The following is a 22,844-nucleotide window of genomic DNA, read 5'->3' as shown; positions in this document are numbered from 1 at the left end:
GGTACCTGAGAAACTTAAAGGAAAATTTTATCGGACTGCTATAAGACCAGCTATGATGTATGGTAGTGAATGTTGGGCAATAAAGGGAAAACAAGAGCACAAAGTCGGAGTAGCAGAAATGAGGATGTTGAGATGGATGTGTGGTCATACAAGAAAAGATAGGATTCGAAATGAAAAGATCAGGACAAGAGTCGGTGTGGCACCTATCCAAGAGAAAATGGTTGAAAATCGCTTAAGATGGTTTGGACATGTGCAGAGAAGGCCTTTGGAGGCCCCGGTGAGGAGGGTGGATCAAACAAGATGGAGTCCCATAAAAAGAGGCAGGGGAAGACCGAGAAGAACGCTGAATGAGGTCATTGAACGAGACCTCCTAATCAACAACATATCTAAGGATTGGGTTGTTGACAGAGCACGATGGCGTCGTGTGATTCATGTAGCCGACCCCACCTAGTGGGATAAGGCTTGTTGTTTGTTTGTTGTTTGTTTAAAGGCAATTTTAACATTTTTGTAGGGATAAAATAGCAAAACTGTATCATTTTAGCACAAATTTAATGACCAAACTTTGATTTATTGGTATGTGAGAAAAGTTAAGTAACTTCTTATATTATGAGCTGGATGGAGTATATCAAGTTGCCAACCTTTTTACTAGTATAAAATTAATTAGGGACAAAAATAGTAAAAAAATATTAAATGTTCAAAAAATTCTAATTAGAATCTTATAAAAAGAATTAAAACAATTCAAATTTTAGACTTTTATAAAAAGAATCGGAGGAATATAAAATTTATTATTTTTATCTGAATATAAAATTTAATTTATAGTTCAATATAAAACGTAATTTGCACTGTATCAGATCGTATATTCCTCCAGTTTTTAATGTAGGATCTAATTTGAGAGTTGATATTAGTTTTATATGTAAAACCTATTTCATATATGTTTGTCAACTTTTTTCTAAATTAATCTTTTTATTATTCCCTCAACAATAATTAAGTCGGAAAAGAAGGGACAAAATTAAGGAAGATGATTAAGATGTTTTAAAAAAAATTATCACATTAACTAATTTAACTAAAATCCATAATATACTCAAATTAGTTAATATTTTAGAAAAATTTATCATATTAATTAATTTAACATTCATAATCTAATTAAATTAGTTAATTGAGTTTTGCATTAAAAACAGGAGAAGTATTAATCAAGGATAAGAGGTAATATTACCTTTTTTTTTTTAATGAAAATTCCAAAATAAAAAAATGCTGTAATTGTTTCAGTCAAATCTGAAAACGGACATTGCATCACTATCAAGGTTTACAACCAAAATTGTCGAAAAAATATATATGCAAAAATTGCTTAAGTGGTGGCACGATTTCTAAACTAAGGCTTATATTATAGGATTATTTACAAGTGACTAAGGCATTTGTGCCAATCAGATTTTTTTAATATAAGTAAAAGACCAAAGTCCTTAAGTTGCATTTTTTAAAATTTGAAGATTTTAAATTCACATTATCAAATTATAAGGCAAGTGGGGAGTATAATTTCTTTAAATGCATTTATATATACGACTATATGCATGTGTTTACATCGGGTTCTGTACTCTATATATATATATATATATATATTCAAAGCCATTTTGTGAAATCAATGTAAGAATTAATAGTTTTTTCTAATAGTAGTTTCCTTAGTATAGATACTATATTGTTGAGTAGTGGGCACTAGTAGTTATGGTAGAATAAAGAGGGTTTAAAAGATAACCAGAAAATTTAAATTTATTTTTGAGCATTGTTGGAAAGATGATACTCACTCAATCCCCTTTTATAAGCAACATTGACTCTATCACTTAGATTTAAAAGTTAGTTAAAGACAATAAATAGGTAAAAATTAAAAGTTCTTTTTCCAAAATATCATTATTTATAAAAGAGAGAGAGAATGTAAATGGAGAGAGATGATAGTTTGAAAAATGAGATAATAAATATATTGGATATTAAAATAAGTAATTAATTAGGAAAAAAATTATAAAAATTGCTATAAAAATTTAACACAACTTGTAAATACGAAGAGAGGATGATAGATGTTTAAGAGGGACGGAGGGAGTATGTAATTTCACGATATGAACTAATATTGACTAAATTTCTTAGTTTGTGGATTAGGTAACTGAGACTCAAAAATATAAAATGGAGGGAAATATACACAAACGCACCAGAATTAATGTGCAATTTATTGCAGCAGCATGCATGCTACATAGAAAAGCTAAAACGATTAAGAGATAATTAAGATCATATCAAGATTTAGGGCAAAAGGGGTACATATGGAATTGGGTGAAGATGAAGAGAAAGCATCATGGAGGAAAGTAGGCCGTCTGTCTCATTCATATCTATGTCGTCCTTTCCGTTTTCATTATTATGAGCAGGCAGCTTCCAATCAAACCAATACAAGAGATTAACAAGTGTATACTCAATCGTTGCCACTGAAAATAAGATCCCAGGACAAATTCTTCTTCCAAAACCAAATGGTATTAATCCAAAGTCTTGGCTTTTGAAATCAACATCATTATTCTCAAATCTTTCTGGTATGAATTCTTCTGGTTTTTCCCAGAGATTAGGATCTCTCTGAATTGCCCATGCGTTGATAATTACACTTGTTTTTGGGGGAATATCGTAGCCTCCTAGTTTCACAGTGCTACTATTAGTTTGCCTTGGGAAAAGAAGAGGACCAGGTGGATGAAGTCTCGTAGCTTCCTTCACCACACATTTCAAGTAGCTCATTTGATTCACATCGTTTTCTTCTATTATTTTTCTTGATTTATTGTTCTTCCCTGCAATTCTTCGTACCTCTTCTTGTGCTTTCTTCATTTTCTCCGGATGTCTCATCAATTCTGCCATAGCCCATTCTACCATAGTTGCATTAGCTTCCAATCCCCCAATAATCATACCCTGTGGTTTTTCAAATGCATCATGTGTTAGCTCACTCACTCACACACACACACACATTTACTACTCCTCTCTACAACTAAACAAATTAAATATATAGATAAAAATGTTGGTTAAAATTAAGCAAAAATAATAAATATGTAAGAGATATTTTTTTTCAGATATAAAAAGAATTAGTGAGAAAAAAATATGAGATATATATATAATTAATTAGGAGTAAAAATGAAAAAAAAAATCATTAAAATGTTGCTTATATATAGAACAGACTAAACTTATGTGAGAGAATGTTGCTTATGTATAGGACCAAAGAAAGTGTACTAGCCCTATTTCAAAGAGTGTAACTTACGGGACCATTATGTTTTATGATTAAATGTGTTCGTCTATTTGTGTGTTATATATATAGAGAGAGAAAGAGAGAGTACTATATACATATAGAGAGAGAGAGAAGTACTGTTATCAGTGTCTTGATGCTAGCTAGGGAGAGTCCAACGTCAGGCATATCATCGTCTTGTTGAAGTTGAACCAAAACATCTATGAAGTCCTTATTCTCAGTATTCTTTTTCCCACTCTTACGTTGTTCAATCTCGTGGTTGATGAAAGCGTCCATTTCTCTGAAATTGGCCTTCACTTTGGGAACAAGCCCTGTAACAAAATCCATCCACCACAATGACGGGAAGTAATCCCCAAAACTGAACTCCCTGAAATGAGTCAATATTTTCATGACTATCTCGTTAAAACCGTTACTTTTATCATCTAGTGTTTCATACTGCTTGCCAAAAACACATCTAAAATTTATGTTCCATGTGGTTGCACTAACCATCCTAACCAGATTCACTGCTACATTATTATTCTTCATGCAAGCTTCACGAATCTTGTTAACCATGTTTGAAACTTCCTCTTCTCTGATGAATTGAAAAGATCTCACCTTTTTCAAGCTTAGGAATTCAATAACAGAGATTTTCCTTTTGTATCTCCAATCTTCGCCGTAGGGTCCCAAACTCACGTCCTTGCCTCCATAGAAATAGATTTCTGGAACTGTCATTGAGGGACGATAAGAGAAAGCCAGGTCGTTGATTGTGACCATTTCTCTCACAAGGTTTGCAGAAGAAACCACCAGAGTTGGAATCTGACCAAATTGGAGCAACATAAGAGGGCCATACTTTTGTGAGAAAGATGTCAGAGAACGGTGAGAGAGCCCTCCTATCTGATGAAGATTGCCAATAATGGGTAATTTTGGAGGGCATGGAGGCAGATTCAGCTTATTGTTGCTTCTTCTAATTATGAGCTTAAACACAATCATGGTGAGGATGAGGCACCATAATATAGAAAGGCATAGGCTTTGATTTAGTAATTCTACAGCCATTGATCTTTCCATGAATGAAAGAACAATGAGACTGTGTTTCACTTTATATCAAAACGAAAGTACCCATCAGTATTTATATACAAGTTTAGGAAGGCTTCTATATTTTTTATTACAAGTCATAATAAATAAATTAGCATTAAATGCTCTTACGAATTACCAAGACTTGAAATTGCAAGTTTCGATACGCCTATCAATGACCAGCTCTTAATGTGATATTTCAACGGGTCTTTCAGTTTCAACTACTCCATTCAAACTAGTGTTCTAGACAATGGACTCAAGGAAAAAGTAATACACTGTCAAAAGTAATACATATATTAAAAAAGTACTTTTTTTAAAGATATCCTTATCTACTAAAGCGGATTTTATAAAAAAGAACAGGGGAGTATCATATTCCAACAATTACAAACACACATGCACGTGTAATAATGAAATGCTTGCATGTGCCAATGTCCTTATGATGAATGATAAAATGATATTGAAACTTTTAGATAAATGGAAGGTTACAGTTTCGATCTCATTTGTAAGTAGATTGTTAATGTAATTAAAAAAAAATAGCTGGTACACAAGTATAAAGCATGGCCACACAAAATTAGTGATAAACTTGACATTTTTGGCCCAAAAAATAGTTTAATTTAAAAATAATGACCTTTCGGTTCTTTTCAACCACTGTACAATGTGGTATAAGAAAGAATGAACCTTAAGGCTTTTCTTTTTTTTGGCACTCAAAATCATATCAACATTTGGAGCTTTCAAAAACATGAAAACACTAAGAAAGGCGCAAGAGATCTAAACTTTTCAGCCATTGTATTTTTCAGAATAATCCATCTTGGAAACACAATCATCATCATTTTCATTTCGGTGATAATATTATTTAGTTATATATATAATATTCATTAATTTGGAATATTCCAGCTACTACAGGGTCTAAACAGGAAAAAAAAATTTTAATATGATTTTTCCTATAAAACAGAACAATCATCATGGTCTGTGCATATTCCGCCAATATGATCAATTTCTTCTTCTATAACGAATTAATTGAAAGGATCATTGCACCCTTAGCTTCTTTAACCCGGAAGTTGAACAATAGAAATTTTAATTTCTTATCTTTGTTTACTATTGGCCATTGAGTGCGATTGATTTCTCGTGGCCAACACACTGATTAGAGTGTGACACTTTGAGTGTGATTAACTACATCATGGTTAAATAATTAATTGAAGTTTATATTAATATATATTATAAGTGTACATGATCATGCTTATTTGGCTTGTAAGACATTATAGTGCGTTTTAAAAAATAGGTTGGAAACCTTGTACTCAAACTATCAAGCATGAATGTGACCTTCCAACAAGCTCATAACTAATTACTTTTGCTCTCGAAGTGTACTTATTTTTCATATAATTATCTTACATAAACTAGACTGTTTGCTAATTCCATGTGATATGGGTCAAAGTTAACATTTTATAATATTTGAAAAATGTCAATTCATCAAAATTTAAATTAAAATAATCAGTCCCAAAAAAAAAAAGACACTTCTATTTATATGTAAATAGGACCTTTTTGTTGTTGTTGTGCGTAGTCTAATCTCGAGTATAGATAGTACATTTGATACTTAATATAAGAGCTAATTAATTAATTTGAGTAGGTTAAGAAAGTTTATTAAGTTAGTTATTGGTAATAAATATGTGTTGTCTTCTCTAAAATACCCTTCATAATAATGTATATTAATTAAAACTATCATTTGATGGAATATTTAACATGTACAACTATTATAAGAACTATTTTGAAAAAATAAATAAATATAAGATACAAAATGAATTAATATATTATATTTAGAACCAAATTAGAAGTGAAACTATTATGGGATCGTATAATCCATTGATTTTGGTCATTAGATTTCTTATTTACCTTTTTCATTTAAAAAAGGAAACAAAAAGCAAAAGAAAATTGTACTCATGATTCTTATTTCTGTTGCAATGACTCTGGTTGACCTTGGATCCTATATAACAGGCCAACGAAGAATTTAGCTCAATGCAGAGCAACTTCCACGCAGCATAGAATCAATCATCTTGGTTTGTTACCACCGAGATGAACTTTTCTTTCCTATTTCTCTTCTTCTCCCTCTTCCTCTTCTGTTTTCAACACCCGAGTTCTGCAACTAGTCTTCACAAAATGAAGCATCTCAGGCCACATCTTCTTGCTCAGCTTGGATCTTCAACAAATGACACCTCACCAACTGAGTTCTTCGAGGTAACCAAACCCATTAAACTCCCTCCAACAAAGCCTTGTTCATACCATATACTTGAACACGATTTTGGCTTCACGTATGGAAAAACGCCTGTTTTTGCCAATTACAGTCCCCCCAAACATTGCCCTCTCAAGTGTTCCAAGATTGTTCTCGAGTGGAAGGCGACTTGTAAAGGAACTCAATTCGATCGTATTTTCGGTGTGTGGCTTGGTGGAGTTGAGCTGCTTCGAAGTTGTACGGCGGAGCCTAGGCCTACTGGGATTGTTTGGACTGTTAAAAAGGACATTACGAGGTACTATTCGTTGCTCATGGATGATCATCTTCTTGCTGTTTATTTGGGAAATATTGTTGATAATACTTACACTGGGTTCTACCATGTTGATATTTTCTTTCACTTTTATCCTGACTTGAAGAGTTTTAGTAGTGATGAACCAAAATCTGATGGAAGTTTAGCATTTGGGTATGACTTTCCAGCAGATGTAATATTACCCATCTCACGAAATCTTCCATTGAATGATGGGTTGTGGTTTGAAATTGTGAGTTCCAATGATACAGCTATGAAAGAGTTCAAAATCCCCCAGAATGCATATAGGGCTGTGTTAGAGGTCTACATTTCATATCATGAGAGAGATGAATTTTGGTACAATAATCCTCCAAATGAGTACATTGCTGCAAACAACCTTACTGATACACCTGGAAATGGACCATTCAGAGAGGTTTTGGTCACTCTTGATGATCAGATTATTGGTGGGGTTTGGCCTTTTACTGTGATTTACACAGGAGGGATACAGCCCTTATTGTGGAGACCAATGACTGGAATAGGTTCATTTGATCTTCCTTCTTACGATATTGAAATCACACCATTTTTGGGTATGATATTGGATGGAGATACCCACTCATTAGGGTTTAGGGTAACAAATGCTTTGAATGTCTGGTTCATAGATGCAAATCTGCACGTTTGGTTGGATAGAAAGAGCACAAAAACAGAAGGAGAACTTTCTAACCTCATTGTCAAGCCTCTGGTTGTATCCTCTGTTTCACGTTATAAAGGCTTGAATGGAAATTTTCAAACTAGTGCGAGGAGATCAATTTCATCAACTGGGTGGGTGAGATCTTCTTTTGGTAATATCACAACCAGTTTAGTTCAAAACTTCACTTTCACGAACTCCCTGGTGTTTGGGAAAAACGGGGGAATGGAGAGTGTCAGCCAAACAATCCTTTTCAATGACACTGTTGATGCTGAGATTCCATATTTTGCTGTCCATTTTGTTGATAAAACTGACAGAAAATTTTCCCTATCCTTCTACGTGGATGAACTGAATCAAAGAAACGAAACATTTTCATATGTTGCAAATGTCACATTGGGATTTGAAGAGAATAATGATTCTGGATTCTTAAGCAGCTCTCTCAAGAATCTGCAGAATGCTCACAGCATTGTGGCCGTGAAGAATGATACTTTGGTTCAAGCAATTGGTAGTACACAACAAGTATACAAGTACAAAAGCCATGAGTTTTGCTATTTCCGGAATGTGAGTAATTTAGGGTACTCTATTCTCTATGATAAAGTTGCATACTCATGCAACCAGAGAAGCAACTCTGATCTTGGTTCTGTTATCTTCAAGGAGCCTTTCTCCAAAGACAAGTCTGAACATGTGTTGAGTATGTAGTGTGTTTGATTCGAGCTTTGTATAGAGGCTTCCGTTGCTACGGCCTCATTTTCTATTTCTGTGTTGCATGGGAGTTACACTGAATGTTGTGTGCCAAAAAGTGCCCGACGCCACTAGTTTAATTGTTAACTGTGTATTGGGATCCCAAACAAGTTAAATTAATGTTATGAAACAAGTTAGTTTAGTGTTTTGAATTAGTCAAATGGTGGGACTTAAACCTCTTTTACGGTGGAAGTCACTTTTTATAGTGTTACTTAAAAATGTATAGTTAAGTTTTTCTTTAATCATGGTAGATTTTTGAATTATGACGTATAATCTTTTCTACCACTGAGTTAAATTCTTTTATACTTTAATAAGTTCAATTCTGTTCTACCTTACTAGAATTAAAGAAAGCTTATGAAATTGTTTAGTTTTTTGGTTTTAAAAGCAGGAAGTTACAACATACTTTCTGTTGTTCAAGCTTCGCATGCTTTTGTTTTTGTGCCAAGTGATAGAAACTTTTTTAATTCAAAGTATTTTCTGTTCTACTTATTACCAAAAAAAAAAAAACATAATGACTACCTCGGATACAATGCCACATAGATCGCTCATTCACCCAACACGTGCCACCTATACCCCACATGGCATTCCAGCACAGAACATTTCGGTCTAACGTTGGTACAAACGATCAACACGGCCAATCTGTTAACTATGGGGGAATTGCACTGTCTTTGAAATTTCAGTGGGTACATTGCACTTTTCAAGAGTTCAGGATACCAACCGTCTTTGAGATGCTTCAGAGCCAAATTCACATCTTAACCCTAAATTAAATATCTTACTCTAATAATTGATTCGAGGAAATCGATAGAATTTAGTACCTAAGCTTAAGAAGGAGAAAGACACCGGAGAGTGGGAGAGTCCGAAATTGCGAAAAATAAGGACCAATTAAATGTCAGCTGGTGGCCCGTTTCGAAGCAGAAAAAAAATCCTGTGTGCCTCCAAATAATGATCAGATAGTAATTAGAAGTTAAGCATGCTTGAACATCTTCATGCTGAGCCAATGAAGGTATACAGCAACCACAACTATAGGCAGAGTCAACGGCACCAAGAAGCAGTAATACCTACAATAAGCCAAATACAGATCAGGAAAAGAAATTTTGTTTTTTTAAAAAAATAGAATTGTTTTGAGATTGATATTCAGTTGGGGGAGGGGGGGGGCTGGAACGGTGATAGCAGCATTATCGTCAACAGTAATGATGATCAAGTTATTAACAATAGTTATGATAACACTAGTAAAACATACAATTGAATAACCTATAACAGAAAAATAAATAAAATTCTCTAGAAATAATCAACCTGGAAGAGAATCACAAGAGACAGAGAGAAGTTATTTCCCACATATTATGACAGCTGAAAAACAATTCGTCAGGGTGAATTCAAGAACCACATGTCACCTTCAAAGGTATTTTTGGGAGCAGCAGGTCTCACTCAAGAAGGCACTTGACATAACCAAAATTTCGATCCAAGCATGAAAGATAACTGTATTGGTACACTGATACCCAAGGTGTATGTGTTTGGCACACTAATATCTAAGAAGCTTTGATGCATAATATGCCTATATTTTTACTAATACTTCATACTAGCCAAAAAACGATGAGAATCTTGTATCCTCAAACTCTTAGCTGTCTCAACTTCTCTTGAAGCTGTAACCTTTCTTTGATATATATACCTAAGAGATGGGAAGATATATAATACGTTTGCCAACCAATTCGTCATATTCTATAAAAGCTAAAAGACTTAAACTACATAGGTTGGCTGTAACTCCACACCAGAAGACAACCATTTCATTAGTTGGAAATGCTGCCCTGTTATTGGAGTCAAAGCATGTGATGTCACAAATCAAATTACCTGAAAAATCTACAATGTACATAAATGGTGGTGAATGAAATTTCAAACTGAACTCAAAATAGCAAGAGGCATCTCATCTCTGAGGACTAATCTGCTTTTATATGTATTGAGCTGTAACTCCATTGATTAGCTGCCTTTCATTTGTGAATCTTTTGTCATTCAGAATGGTTTCTGAAAATTGCATGGCTAAGCGTTGATAAAAACAAATAGATCCCTATACTTCAATGGATAATTTAAATGGGATAACAAGTAGAACTGGCAGTTTTAACTCAAAATAACTGCATCAATCATGTTTTGACAAGCATAAACTAATAAATTATTTGCATCAAATGATGAACAAGAACCCCATGTAGTCCCCCTTAACACATGTGATGGTACAAGCTCCCCACAATCACTTGGTCATTCCATGAGGATATACCCAGCATGTCTTGAGCTGATAACGCAGACCTGATTAGTAGTATGTTGGACACGAGGCTAAAAGACCTCAGACCAAACCAGCTATTTTGAAGGCACACCATCCTGAGGCTAGGAAGGAATTTCTACATTGATGAGCTCATTCCACACCCCACACCCCCCCACCCCCCCAAAAAAAAAAAAAGAAAGACGAAGAAGGTGATAGAACCTCTTGACATTTCTATCGCACAGATGACTGACAGAAATTTAAAAAAGAAGTTAGAAGCATTTGCTTTATCTATCCTAGAAGATAACTTAGATATTTTCTACATTATCGCCCACAATTGACCCAAGTGCAATCCTCTCTTGCATCTACATACTTATAATGGCAAGGATAAAACTTTATCCATGTTATTTCATGTAATCAAAACGAAACAGACACAGTCAATATTGTCCTCTAGCATCTTGAATCATAAAAATTTATATCTAGTCCATCAATAGTAAAACAAGTTGAACATAGAAAGTTCAGTATGGAACACAATTCAGTGTTAAGGCCTTATGATTTATGCATGCATTGTTCCCCTTCAGAAATCAGTAAATAAGAAAACATAAATAAATAGACAGAACCTTCACATTATAATTGATTACCAGTCATTTTGCATAGCAGATATTAACGCTATATTTGAAGGCGGAAGAAGCTTGGAAATAATTGCAGCAAATAAGTAGGCAACAAAGAATATAGAGCCAAGTAATATGAAAATCCATCCCCAAAATGTATTCTCTCTAGATGAAATCATTCGACAGGACCTCCAACTCCAAGGAGAGCCGCTCACAGCCAAGGTACCCGTTTGGTTGGCTAAATTTTAGCACAGTAAATGAAAACCAGCCTCCTTTCCACCTGCTCGCGCGTTTAGTAGCTGAGGAATAACGCTTACTTCGAACGCAGAAGAGATCATTCCTGCCAAGGGCGGGGAAGAGCTAGGTCCAGAAAGGGAGAGGCAGATAAATTTACTGAACTATCATGATGAAGCAAAACAGATCGAGATAGAGGCGATTATCCTGTCGCCGAAGCAATGATTCCTCTTCTCCGACAACTCACCCTGTCACCGGCCACACGTGCCGCCCACAAAATCATCGCCCTCGTTCACTGGATTTCTACGCATCCAATTGAACTGGGCAACTTGATCTGGTAGAGAAATCATTAGTTTAGTTAAGAAATAAATAACATACGAGCGGCTTATAATTCCGTTGTCGTCCAGCGGTTAGGATATCTGGCTTTCACCCAGGAGACCCGGGTTCGATTCCCGGCAACGGAACCAAACTTTTTGATTTTGTCTTTGTCACAAGCGTTAATATATAAATAATAAAAAATTATGGAAAAATCACCCCAAAAAAAAAATTTTTTTAAATAAAAAATGTGTAAGCACTATAATACTCTCTCATCTTTAATACCCGGTTCTAATTATAAGAGCCAAACTAATTTAAGAAAATTAAAGAAGTAAATTGAGTTAGTTATTTGTCTTAAATAGGTATTGTCTTTCTTAAAATATCTTTGTTAATCAAGTGTATTGACTAGAATTATCATTGTTAGAAAGGCTACTTTAGAAAAAATATATACTCCTTCGGTCCTAATTATAAGACCCAATTGACTTATTTGATGAGATTAAGGAAGTAAGTTAAGTTGGTTATTTATAATAAATAAATGTTGTCATTCCTAAAATATCCTTGCTAATTAAGTATATTGGCTAAAACTATCATTATTAGAAGGATTATCTTGGAAAAAAATGCATAAATATAAGAGACAAAATGGATTGGGTCTTATAATTAGGACCAAATAAAAAGTCAAATTGGGTCTTATAATAAGGATCGAAGGAGTATATAAATACGACGAACAAACTGAATTAGGGTCTTATATTCGAATCAAAATAAAAGTCAAACAGAGTCTTATATTAAGAACCGGAAGTGGTATAAAACTTATTTAACTAATTTGATTAAATTAAGAAAATTAGGTAAGTTAGTTAATTATAAAAAATATGACATATTTTTCTTAACAATTAGGTAAATTAATAAATATAAAAAATAGATCTTATATTTAGAATCAAAATTAAATAATTAGTTTTTATATCAAAGGACAGAAAGAGTATTAGTATTAGTTTTTTTTTTTTTGACCGGAGTATTAGTATTAGTTTTGACAACAAGTAAACGCCAACAATTGTAATAAATGGGTCTTTATGTATAATTTTTTAATTTCTTTCAAAGACTATCTCGATTTTCTATCCATCTCCTGGTGTTTCCCTGCTGCCTCTTGGGCCGTGGGTTTAGCCTTTGCTTCCAGTTGCAGGTCCCCACCACCAGTAGCTCGAGGAAGACGAAGGCAAAGCTTTGAGGGATAAGAAATCTCACCAACAACGAATTTTTATCCTTAAAATATAAAATTAGGATTCCCTTTCGTCTCTTCCTACTCCAGATGAGTGCTTCCGTTAGCAGGCTAGTTCTTCCACTCTGTCTCTCCCCCTCTATCTCACCCTATCTTTCTATAGTTGGTAACTTCAATTTTAGTTCTGACTTTGGAATTTTCTTTGTACAGTGCTGTGGGTTGGAAGTCTTCTTCCTTGTTCGTGCAATCTGGCTTCAACTATGGTGGCTCCAATGTAATTTCAGTCCCTCCAAAAGCAAAATTGCCGCACGGAAAATTTTCCGTCACTTGTTCAACATCCTCGCCTTCTAATGATGGTACGGCCTATTGTCTATTCCTGAAACTTTTTTGAGCGTCAATAACGAATTAGGTTACTCTGCTTTTTGTTTCTGGCGTTGATTATGTCCTATTTTACTGAAAATGAAGTTGTTTTATCTGTTTTGGCATTGGCGGAGATTCGTTAGATATACGGTGAGAGTAACGCCATTACTGTCGATAAGGATTTTTAGTTTTGATAAAACAATAATACAGAAATGAAGTGAATTCATCAGAATTGATTATTAGGACAAAATGATATTTATGTCTGCACTGCATATGTGGCTCCATCAATTATTCGTGCCCCAAGATTCTCTTCTGTTTTTGACTATCGTTAAGGTATGAATATGTGTTTGCAGATGGTTATTGGAATGAAATTTGGTTGTATCATTGCAAATATGGTTAGAAGCCATCTGACTTCGTTTGGAAATTCGGACAGTTGATTGATTGAGTGTTTCATTGAGAGTGGCTTATAGGATCACTGCTAAGTGGCGTTAAAAAGAACTTTTAGTTAGTCTTACTACTCCATTATTTCTTAAATATGTTGTGTATTATTTCTTTGAAGGAAAAGGAGAGGTAGTATTGAGGGCACCGACTTGTATTTGTTCATTTTATTACTTCTATTGAGTAGGGTATGACGGTAATTTCCATGTTATTGATTTTATGTTGTATCTTGTGCAGACACAGGAAATTACATGTCTATGTAAACAGGTTTTCGTGATGATTGACTTTATGTTTTGTGTATCCTTTTGTTTTGTTTTCTTACTCAGATCCACTGTTAGTAAAGGCTGCCAGAGGAGATGCTGTTAGTCGTCCTCCAGCATGGATGATGCGCCAGGCAGGAAGGTACATGGCTGTTTACAGAAAGCTTGCTGAGAAATATCCATCCTTCCGACAGAGGTCAGAGACGACTGATCTCATTGTGGAAATTTCTTTGCAGCCTTGGAGAGCTTTCAGACCTGATGGGGTAATTATTTTCTCGGACATACTTACTCCTCTGCCTGCCTTTGGTGTCCCATTTGACATAGAAGAAGTGAGGGGACCTGTTATATCATCACCGATACGCTCTGAAGAGGATTTAAAATCCTTGCATCCAATTGATTTGGATAAACTTAGTTTTGTTGGAGAATCACTCAAGATATTACGCCAGGAGGTAAGTTTGTTGTCTCACCTCATTTTTAACATAACTACTCAGGTAAATCTGTTTTCCTAAGTTAACGTTTATTTTGTTTTCTCTATGGTTTATCTAGGTTGGTGGTCATGCTGCTGTTTTGGGTTTTGTGGGAGCACCTTGGACGATAGCTACATACATAGTGGAAGGGGTACAACACGCACATATACAAAGATAAAGAGCATGTGCCATACAGAGCCACATGTATTGAGGACTCTTCTTTCTCATTTGACACAGGCAATAACAGAGTACATCATTTATCAAGTTCAGTCTGGAGCTCATTGCATACAAATATTTGATTCATGGGGTGGACAACTACCACCTGATATGTGGGAACGCTGGTCAAAGCCTTACATCAAAGAGGTGGCTTTGAAAACATACTCCTTTTTTGTTCTTTTCTTGTCTTTTCTTTTCTTTGCCCCAAATGTTTCATTTTCACCCTGCATTGTTTGATATTAATGCATATACTATGCTCATACTCATGTTAAAACAGGCTCATCTCCTTTATATTGTTGAGGAAACAAAATAGACCAATGGTCCATAGCTTGCAGAGCTTTTCATTATTACGGTTTCATGTTAAGTTAATTCTTACAGAGCTTGAAGACTCTTTGGACCGCTATTGGCTAGTTGGCCTGGTGAAGAAAACTATCAGAAGTTCAGAAATTATTTACTCTGTTGAAAGCTTGTGTATTAGCAGCTTTTAGTAACAAATTAAGTTCATAACTTACTTATATGCTGTTTGAATATTTTAGTTTTCAAATACCAAAGGACTAAATCCCAAACAAGAAGCCGCATTTTTCATATATTTATGTTGAATTCTATGACTAATATTCCTGTAATATTTTCCTAGTTATTTTCTTTATTGATAGTGCTAAAAAACTGTCAATGCTAGGTTAATTACTGTCTTGCCATTTTCTTCCTTTTCTGCAATAGTTATTGTCTTGCCATTTTCTTCTTGTTTTTTTCCTTCCCAATTTCCAGATTGTTAATGTGGTGAAGGAAAAGTGCCCTAAGACCCCGCTTGTCCTATATATAAATGGTAATGGTGGCCTTCTTGAGCGTATGAAAGAAACTGGAGTTGATGTTATTGGTCTAGACTGGACAGTAGATATGGCCGATGGAAGAAGACGACTGGGTAGTGGAATAAGTGTGCAGGGAAATGTGGACCCTGCTTACTTGTTCTCCCCTCTTAGTGCTGTGACTGAAGAAATTCAGAGGTTTGTGACTTATATACTCTTAACTTTGGTTTTCTTTGTGCAATCAAGTATGATAGTCTTGCAAAGATTTAGATTCAATCTTCACCATTTCTGGGCTGTAGTCTTTCTTCTTATGAATTATGCTGGGGGACTGAACTCCACTTGATATACGCTCACAGTAGGATCACGGTACTGAAAATGGTTGTGTTGGTAGTGGCAATCAACAACTTAAAAACTGAAGTACCATTGATAAATCCGTTTATTTTTAATTTGACATGGATTTGTCGATTCAGTTGGATTGGGACCCTTGGAAGAAAGGCCATATTTTCTTTGATTGTTGACTTGAAATTGAAGTCATTGGATACTATACTAGCAGTTATGTCCTGGTGACTAACAAATGACCAGAATCAATAAAACACTAATTTGATGGATCTTGAGTCTTTTTTTTCCCCATTTCATTGGATAATTAGACTGAAGGAAGTGTTTGTCAGGGTTGTAAGGTGTGCAGGGCCTCGACGACACATTCTTAATCTAGGGCATGGTGTTCTTGTTGGCACACCGGAAGAAGCGGTTGCACATTTCTTTGAAGTAGCAAGGAGCTTGGAGTTTGAAACACTGTTTAGAGATAAAGCTGCCGAAGAACCTAACCTTGTAGTGTGAGGACAAATCCTGCTTAAGTATCGCTAACGCCAGAGTTGCCACATGTTCAAAACTTACTTTAGCCAGCAAGTTCAAGCATTTTTGTAGAAAGGTCAAAGGGGCTGTACATTGTTGTGCCAGCTAACTTGATGATCTTATGGTTTTACTGTCGGCTATTCTATTATTGAATATATTGATGAGTTCTTTCCCATTGTTTAATTTCGGATCGTGCCCTTTCTATGTATCCATTGTCCGATATAGTTCTAATTAATCCAAGTTTAAGTCGTTAAGGAGCTTTGGCTTGCATGATCAAATTGCCTAGTAACTGGATATCTGCGGGTGCCGTCTATTTCACCTTGACTATCTCACACCTGTGAACTTTCATTTCTGATTTTGTTTCAAAAGAAAAGGTTTTTAATTTGCTACTTTTATTCTGCGAATAACAATTCACTTTGGCATTTAGAAAGCCATTATATATTTTTGATCGTTTTAAACACATGAAAACGGGAAAACAGAAATAAACTTTTTCTATCACTTAGACCAAACAGATTCTTATTACACAGTAAAGTACAAGGGCATTGTTAATCAAGGGTATATCGTAGCACATTATTACTGATCATACAGTAAAATTGAACTCTTATATGTCATACAATACAGTTGAATTCTTGTATTTCATTTATGAGCCATGCGCATTTCTTAGAACAGCAGAGCATTCACATTGCAGTGGAATGGTTGCGATATCGCTGTAAGGTCTCACTTAGAGTCTTGAGAGCCTTGTCATATGCTATAAACCCCATAAAAGTGAATTCATAGCCATCCACTGTGACAACCTCAATGTATTTTTCGGAAGGGTTCCATCTATTTGAGGAAGGAGTAACCCTGCTCAACTTTTCCACTGGAACTACCACCTGCATATCAAATACAAAATCAGAGTTGGTATTAGAAAATATAACATTAGAGATTCAGTTATCAAGAAATTGAAGTAGTCAGCTATGATCTTAGTAGGCAGCACCTATATGAGATAATTTGGCCTAACCTTGTACCTTTGTTTTTTCTGTTAACAAATTTAAGCAGTCCCAACTAACTGAGAATTGAAACATTGAAAGCTTGTATATGAAAGTTAATTAAGCTACCGCTCGAAGATAGGGAATAGTACGCTGCTTGTTACATTATCAATCTTGCATTGTTGGGGTATGAGATATAATATTTAAGATTTTAATGTTTGTAATGAGATACAACATATGTTGTGCAAAAGCTAACAGAGCCAAAACTTCTGGAATGTGAAATCCTCTCACTTCTTGATTGTCATGCTTCCTTGCATCTTGGATTATATCAAGCATCATGAACACCAATAACACGAAGACAATCAGAGATTTCTACTGTTAAGCAAGATGCTATGATTAAAACGACAGAATACCAAATACCAAAAACTACTTTTAACTTCTGAGTGGGGAAAAGGAAGGTAAAAAATACCTTATAGCACATGGATTGACTATGGAGTGAGAATGGGTAATAATGAAGTGGATAGTCACTGCAGAAGGCTAATCTTTTTGTTGATATGAAAAGTGTTCCATTTATAGGTCCAGAGGAAGTTGATAGATAGCAGGCATATTGCGTTAACAGCTTCTCTCCTTGCAATATCCCAAATGAATTCTGAAATACTCTGTCATGCCCTCCTTGGGTGAGCACTTTTGCTCCTTGAACAAGTCTAGCCATTGCTGCATCAGCTGGATTAGAGCCCAACCTGACTGCATATGGAAAACATATTACAGAGGCTCAGACTTTCCCCAAAAAAAAAAAAACTAAACTCAATTCGTCTATTGGACTTCAGACCAGACTTGCATTTAGTACAATGTTCATGTCGAAAACTTAGTTTATAAAATCATAGTGAATAAGGGAAGAACAAAATCTGAAACTTACCTGAAAGGAACCATGATTAACTATCACATAGGTGTCAACTGTTAGGATTCTAGTCTTCTGCTGATTAACAATCAGCTTCCCAGAATTTAGAGAAAAACAGTTGAGATAAGGAAAAAGCGAAAGAATGCAATTCAGCTTACGTTATCTTTACTTATTTTTATGCGATCCTAACCAGACACAAAGTACTAGTATTTACTTTAATTTTTCTTTATACGTACAAGACAATTTATATATAACAAGTAGTAGTAGTACTCTCACTTCACTAGATTTGAAATTCTATATTCTAACATCACATAAAGACCATTAACCATTCCATCTTAAGCTCTTAGGTCGTGATCATAGTCTATAACAATTACTTCTCCACCCAGTTCTTCTCAAGTCGACTTACCTTCATAAGCAGTTAATGGTCATTCATGTTTCATTTCCCGCTTTAATTCATTTCTATAAACGGTCGTGAAGACAGAGGAAACTCACTGTGACTCCAGAAATTATCGGCCATGCTCTCTGCTTGCCTGGTTGCCTTTTCAACAGTTTTGCTACACCGATGTAACGCATCCCATATAGTATCCATGGGATTAGGGCCTGAAATCGTAGCAGAAAGATAAATAGAAGTGAATTACCAAAAAAAAATTCATATAGGAGAGAAGATCTGTTGGAAATTTACTCACTGCTGTTGTAAGCAGGGGAAGCGGACCCAGGGGAAACGTTAGTATAAGGGTTGTGACTGTTGTTGTGGTTGATGGTGTTGTCAGGAGAACTTGATCGAATAGGGATTTCTCTGTAATCGGCCATCTGCTATGGATTAGGAGGAGGAGAAGTAAGAGAACTTTACACTGAACTCTATGAGAGAGAAATTGCGTGGAGAGGAGAAGGGAATGAAAGAGAACAGAGGAGAGTATGGGAAGAGATGTGTGGGCTACAATTTGCTCACCCCTGTGTTGCGTTACGAAATAAATCGATTACATTATTCTGTATTAAGAGTGTGTTTGGATGAAATCAAGGCGTGGTGAAAAAATGATTTTGGAAAATAGATTCTGGAAAGAATAAATTTTATGAAAAAGTGATTTTGAAAAGTGAGAGTGTTTGGATAGTTGTTATCAGAAGCACTTTTTATATATACAAATTACTAAAAAAAAACAAAAGTTAATATGATATTACAGAAAAAAATATATTTATGATATATTTTAATTTGAAGGAATAAAATTGTTAATAATATATTTTTTATTAACATAATTAATAATACATAAGATAATATAATTAATAAATAATTAATATGTATATATATTTATAAAATATAAGATTAAATATGTTTATAAAAAAATATGTTTATAAAAAAAATAACAAGATACATATCCTATAGACTCTCACATTCTCCCTTTTTTCTCCAAAAGTAAAAAAATTTTGCTTTTTTCAAAACCATGGTTTTGACCCAAAACCATGGTTTGTGCAAATTGGGTGGATGTTTGGGTGACTTATCACCCAAACGGTGCCTAAATAAAAAATTAATATGTCAATTACCGCAGTATAAAATTTAGGAATGAAATCTATGTTCTTCCCACAGCAACTCCACCTAAACTGTCATTTTTTATCACGTGGATAGCAACTATTTTTTATTGGAATTTTTTAATATGCATGATCAATATAAATATTTCTAGAAAAAAAAAATTATTACCGCCGGTCATTAATATAAGATCTTATTTGATTTTTATTTTGGTTCTAAATATAAAACACAATCCACTTTGTCTCTCATATTTATACATTTTTTCCCAATATAGTCTTTCTAATAATAGTAGTTCTAATCAATATATTTAATTAACAAAAATATTTTTAAAAAATAACATCTATTTATTACAAAATTTAGAACCGGCGAAAGTACTATATAATATAAAATTTAGGAATAGAATCTAAACCAATGTTCTTTGGTCCAAAAAAAAATAAAGCAAAATAAGGGGAGGAGAGGGGAGGTGAGAGAAAATTTTAGTAAGTTTGATTTTAAAAAATGGTAAAGTAGGGTTAGAAAATTTTTATTAAAAAAAGATGTAAAATAAAATAGTAATAAAAATTAATTAAAATTTTTTAACTTCACTTTTTATTTTTTTTTAATTAGTCTCATTAAAATTTTTCTTTCCCTTCCTCCTTTTTCGTTTTCCTCATACCAAAAAGACTTAGCGTGAATAATCTTTCAATCTGATTCTAAACTATCAATTGGAATTTTACATGGATAAGGATAAGGATTAGGTTGAATATAATAACACCATCCTTCCAGATTTTTTTTTTTTTGGCCAAACCATCTTTCCAGATTCGTTTGTCAAATTTCGTGATGGAATATGATGATGTTGAAAAGCGAATCTTAAAAAAGTAAATAAGCAGTAACGAATTTGTTCTCCTTTAACTAAGGCCATCAGGAAATATTTGTAACAAAAATTAAGTATATTAAATGATGTTAAATTTTAGTCTTGAGAATCTTTTTTATTTTTTATTTATAAAAAGTGACTTTTTAAGTATATAAAAAATGAAATTAATTAATAATTAAATATTATTTGTTATATTAAAATCTTTAACATATAAAATTTTGAAATTTACAATAACTTAGAATCATCATTGAATTAAAAAAAAAAAAATATGAACAGCTATTTTCCTGGGACGTAAATTGCCTTTTATTTTTGGACTCTGGCCCTTTATATAACAATAAAAATCATACAATACATGTTATACTTATATGGCAAAATAAATTACTCATTTACAACTCCAGGCAACTTACCTCTATTTTTAATAGAGAATTTACGAAAAGTGAATTTGATTATAAGATCATTAGTAATTTGGTTATACTAATTGAGAGCAACTTCCATTTCTACAACTACATTAGGATGAATAAGTTTACGATGAACACTCCATGCTCATTATTTTCATGAGCAAAGAATGTGCTCCCAAAAAGAATAAGATCCACAAGAAGTATTAACTAACTCAAACCAAGCCTTATAACTACTAGTATTTGAAGGAAGTTTTTCAAGTAACATAAAACATGACTCAATGAAACATTAAACAAGAAGTGCCAAATCCCATTTTCACTCAATAAATCATGGAGCTGTGTGTGTTGTTACGAGGCAAGTGCGTTGTTGTTACAACAGCAAGAAGCATTCAAGTTGCAGAAGAATGGTTGCGATGTCGCTGTAAGGCCTCATTTAGAGTCTTGAGAGCCTTGTCATATGCTATAAACCCCATGAAAGTGAATTCATAGCCATCCACTGTCACTATCTCAATGTACTTTTCTGCAGGGTTCCAGCTGGTTGTGCATGGACTCGCCCTGCTCAACTGTTCCATTGGAATTACCACCTACACATATCAGACACAGAATCAAATATCTGATATTAGAGAACATAACATTAGACATTTAGAAAGAAAAACTTCTAGGTACAGAAAGAAAATCTCTGAAGGGACATCCATTAACCATTTTAGAAGATGCAACCAGAAATATTGTTAGTTGTAGAAGCCTAGTAAAATCTCTCACCTTGTCTTAAGAATCATATGAAACTATTCATGAGTTGTCTTTAATATGATATCAAAATCATTTTACGACCAAGTAATTAAGAGCTTGATCCTTATTAGCAGTAATCCTCTTTTGGTTTTAACTGCTCCTTAAGGCAAAGACTTCAATGATGTCAAGAATCTTGAATACTAATGTAGCAAACAGAAAGTCATAGATGTCTACTGATATGCAAGACAATAGGATCAAAAGCACGACATATTGTTATGAGTTTCATGTCGGGGAGTCTCACAAGTATAATGTGATTTATGAGTTTAAAGAGTCTTCCCATCCAATAAGTTAGTTTTTGGTTAGATACTTTCTTTAAACTTGTGCTGGTAATACCTATATGCCAAGGACTAATGTGAAGTTTTGAGGCGCAAAGAAAGAAGGAAAGTAACAAATACCTTGTAGTATACGGATCGACTATTATGAGGAGCGTTTGGGTAATAATAGAATGGATAGTCACTGCAAAAGGCTAATCTTTTGGTTGAGATGTAGAATGTTCCAAGGATGGGTCCATTAGAAGTTGAGATGTAGCAGGCATATATTGGTTCAACAGCTTATCCCCATGCAGTCTCCCAAATGTATTCTCAAATACTCCGTCATGCCCTCCATATGTCATCAGCACTTTTGTTCCTTGCACAACTCTTGCCATTGCTGCATCAGCTGGGTTAGACCCCAATCTTACTGCACATTGAGAATTTCAGAACAACTAAATTCATCTTTAACTACTTATTACCCCACGTCCTTAATATAATGCCTAGTTAACTAATTTGAAAAGATTAAAAAAGTTAGTTAAGTTAGTTATTCATGGTAAATAGATACTCCTCCGGTCCTAATTATAAGACCCAATTAACTTATTTGAGGAGATTAAGGAAGTAAGTTAAGTTGGTTATTTATAATAAATAAGTGTTGTCATTCCTAAAATATCCTTGCTAATTAAGTATATTGGCTAAAACTATCATTATTAGAAGGATTATCTTGGAAAAAAATACATAAATATAAGAGACAAAATGGATTGGGTCTTATAATTAGGACCAAATAAAAAGTCAAATTGGGTCTTATAATAAGGACCGGAGGAGTATTATCTTTCTGAAAATACTCTTATTAATCAAGTGTGTTTAAATTACCCATTAATAGTAACTCCTTAACGTATGTAAAGATTAGGGTGTTATATTTAAAAG

The 22,844-nt window shown here is 34.1% G+C and overlaps 3 protein-coding genes, 1 long non-coding RNA gene, 1 other non-coding gene and 2 pseudogenes across 5 annotated transcripts; 3 read left to right on the top strand and 4 right to left on the bottom strand.

Annotated features, from left to right (window-relative positions):
• Positions 1 to 2,280: 2,280 nt before the first annotated feature.
• On the bottom strand, positions 2,281 to 4,285 carry LOC114741626 (cytochrome P450 71A1-like). Its single transcript, XM_028929886.1, has 2 exons — positions 3,374 to 4,285; positions 2,281 to 2,925 (listed from the first exon to the last, which is right to left on the bottom strand). Exons 1-2 carry the CDS (start codon positions 4,283 to 4,285, stop codon positions 2,281 to 2,283), a joined length of 1,557 nt encoding a protein of 518 aa, XP_028785719.1.
• Positions 4,286 to 6,370: 2,085 nt separating this feature from the next.
• LOC114741622 (peptide-N4-(N-acetyl-beta-glucosaminyl)asparagine amidase A-like) lies at positions 6,371 to 8,372 on the top strand. The gene has a single exon (XM_028929884.1). It carries the CDS (start codon positions 6,371 to 6,373, stop codon positions 8,195 to 8,197), a length of 1,827 nt encoding a protein of 608 aa, XP_028785717.1. The 3' UTR covers positions 8,198 to 8,372.
• Positions 8,373 to 9,139: 767 nt separating this feature from the next.
• On the bottom strand, positions 9,140 to 11,630 carry LOC114741624 (uncharacterized). Its single transcript, XR_003739792.1, has 2 exons — positions 11,126 to 11,630; positions 9,140 to 9,297 (listed from the first exon to the last, which is right to left on the bottom strand). It is a non-coding gene; the product is annotated as an uncharacterized LOC114741624 (long non-coding RNA).
• Positions 11,631 to 11,721: 91 nt separating this feature from the next.
• On the top strand, positions 11,722 to 11,793 carry TRNAE-UUC (transfer RNA glutamic acid (anticodon UUC)). Its single transcript has one exon. It is a non-coding gene; the product is annotated as a tRNA-Glu (tRNA).
• Positions 11,794 to 12,833: 1,040 nt separating this feature from the next.
• LOC114741623 (uroporphyrinogen decarboxylase 1, chloroplastic-like) lies at positions 12,834 to 16,520 on the top strand (annotated as a pseudogene).
• A 205-nt stretch (positions 16,521 to 16,725) lies between these two features.
• On the bottom strand, positions 16,726 to 19,029 carry LOC114741625 (GEM-like protein 1). The gene is made up of 4 exons (XM_028929885.1): positions 18,803 to 19,029; positions 18,609 to 18,716; positions 17,688 to 17,962; positions 16,726 to 17,122 (listed from the first exon to the last, which is right to left on the bottom strand). The coding sequence occupies exons 1-4, from the start codon at positions 18,924 to 18,926 to the stop codon at positions 16,928 to 16,930; spliced, it is 702 nt and encodes a 233-aa protein (XP_028785718.1). The 5' UTR covers positions 18,927 to 19,029; the 3' UTR covers positions 16,726 to 16,927.
• Positions 19,030 to 21,076: 2,047 nt separating this feature from the next.
• On the bottom strand, positions 21,077 to 22,363 carry LOC114741621 (GEM-like protein 1; annotated as a pseudogene).
• Positions 22,364 to 22,844: the final 481 nt, after the last annotated feature.

Source organism: Neltuma alba, unplaced genomic scaffold (assembly GCF_004799145.2).
Source record: "Neltuma alba isolate B1F8T4 unplaced genomic scaffold, ASM479914v2 tig00003453_pilon, whole genome shotgun sequence".
NCBI classification, from domain to species: Eukaryota; Viridiplantae; Streptophyta; class Magnoliopsida; order Fabales; family Fabaceae; genus Neltuma; species Neltuma alba.
Note: the sequence above shows the minus strand (reverse complement) of the source record. Positions and strands in the feature narration are given on the sequence as shown.

What these genes read in the sequence shown, in the direction of transcription:
- LOC114741622 (XM_028929884.1), top strand. Translation starts at nt 6,371, where the DNA reads ATGAACTTTTCTTTCCTATTTCTCTTCTTCTCCCTCTTCCTCTTCTGT.
- LOC114741625 (XM_028929885.1), bottom strand. Translation starts at nt 18,926, where the DNA reads ATGGCCGATTACAGAGAAATCCCTATTCGATCAAGTTCTCCTGACAAC. An exon ending in TTCCCCTGCTTACAACAGCA is followed by an intron (nt 18,717 to 18,802) that starts GTGAGTAAATTT and finishes CTACGATTTCAG; the next exon opens with GCCCTAATCCCATGGATACT. An exon ending in GTCAATCCATGTGCTATAAG is followed by an intron (nt 17,123 to 17,687) that starts GTATTTTTTACC and finishes TTTGATATGCAG; the next exon opens with GTGGTAGTTCCAGTGGAAAA.
- LOC114741626 (XM_028929886.1), bottom strand. Translation starts at nt 4,285, where the DNA reads ATGGCTGTAGAATTACTAAATCAAAGCCTATGCCTTTCTATATTATGG. An exon ending in GCATCAAGACACTGATAACA is followed by an intron (nt 2,926 to 3,373) that starts GTACTTCTCTCT and finishes GAAAAACCACAG; the next exon opens with GGTATGATTATTGGGGGATT.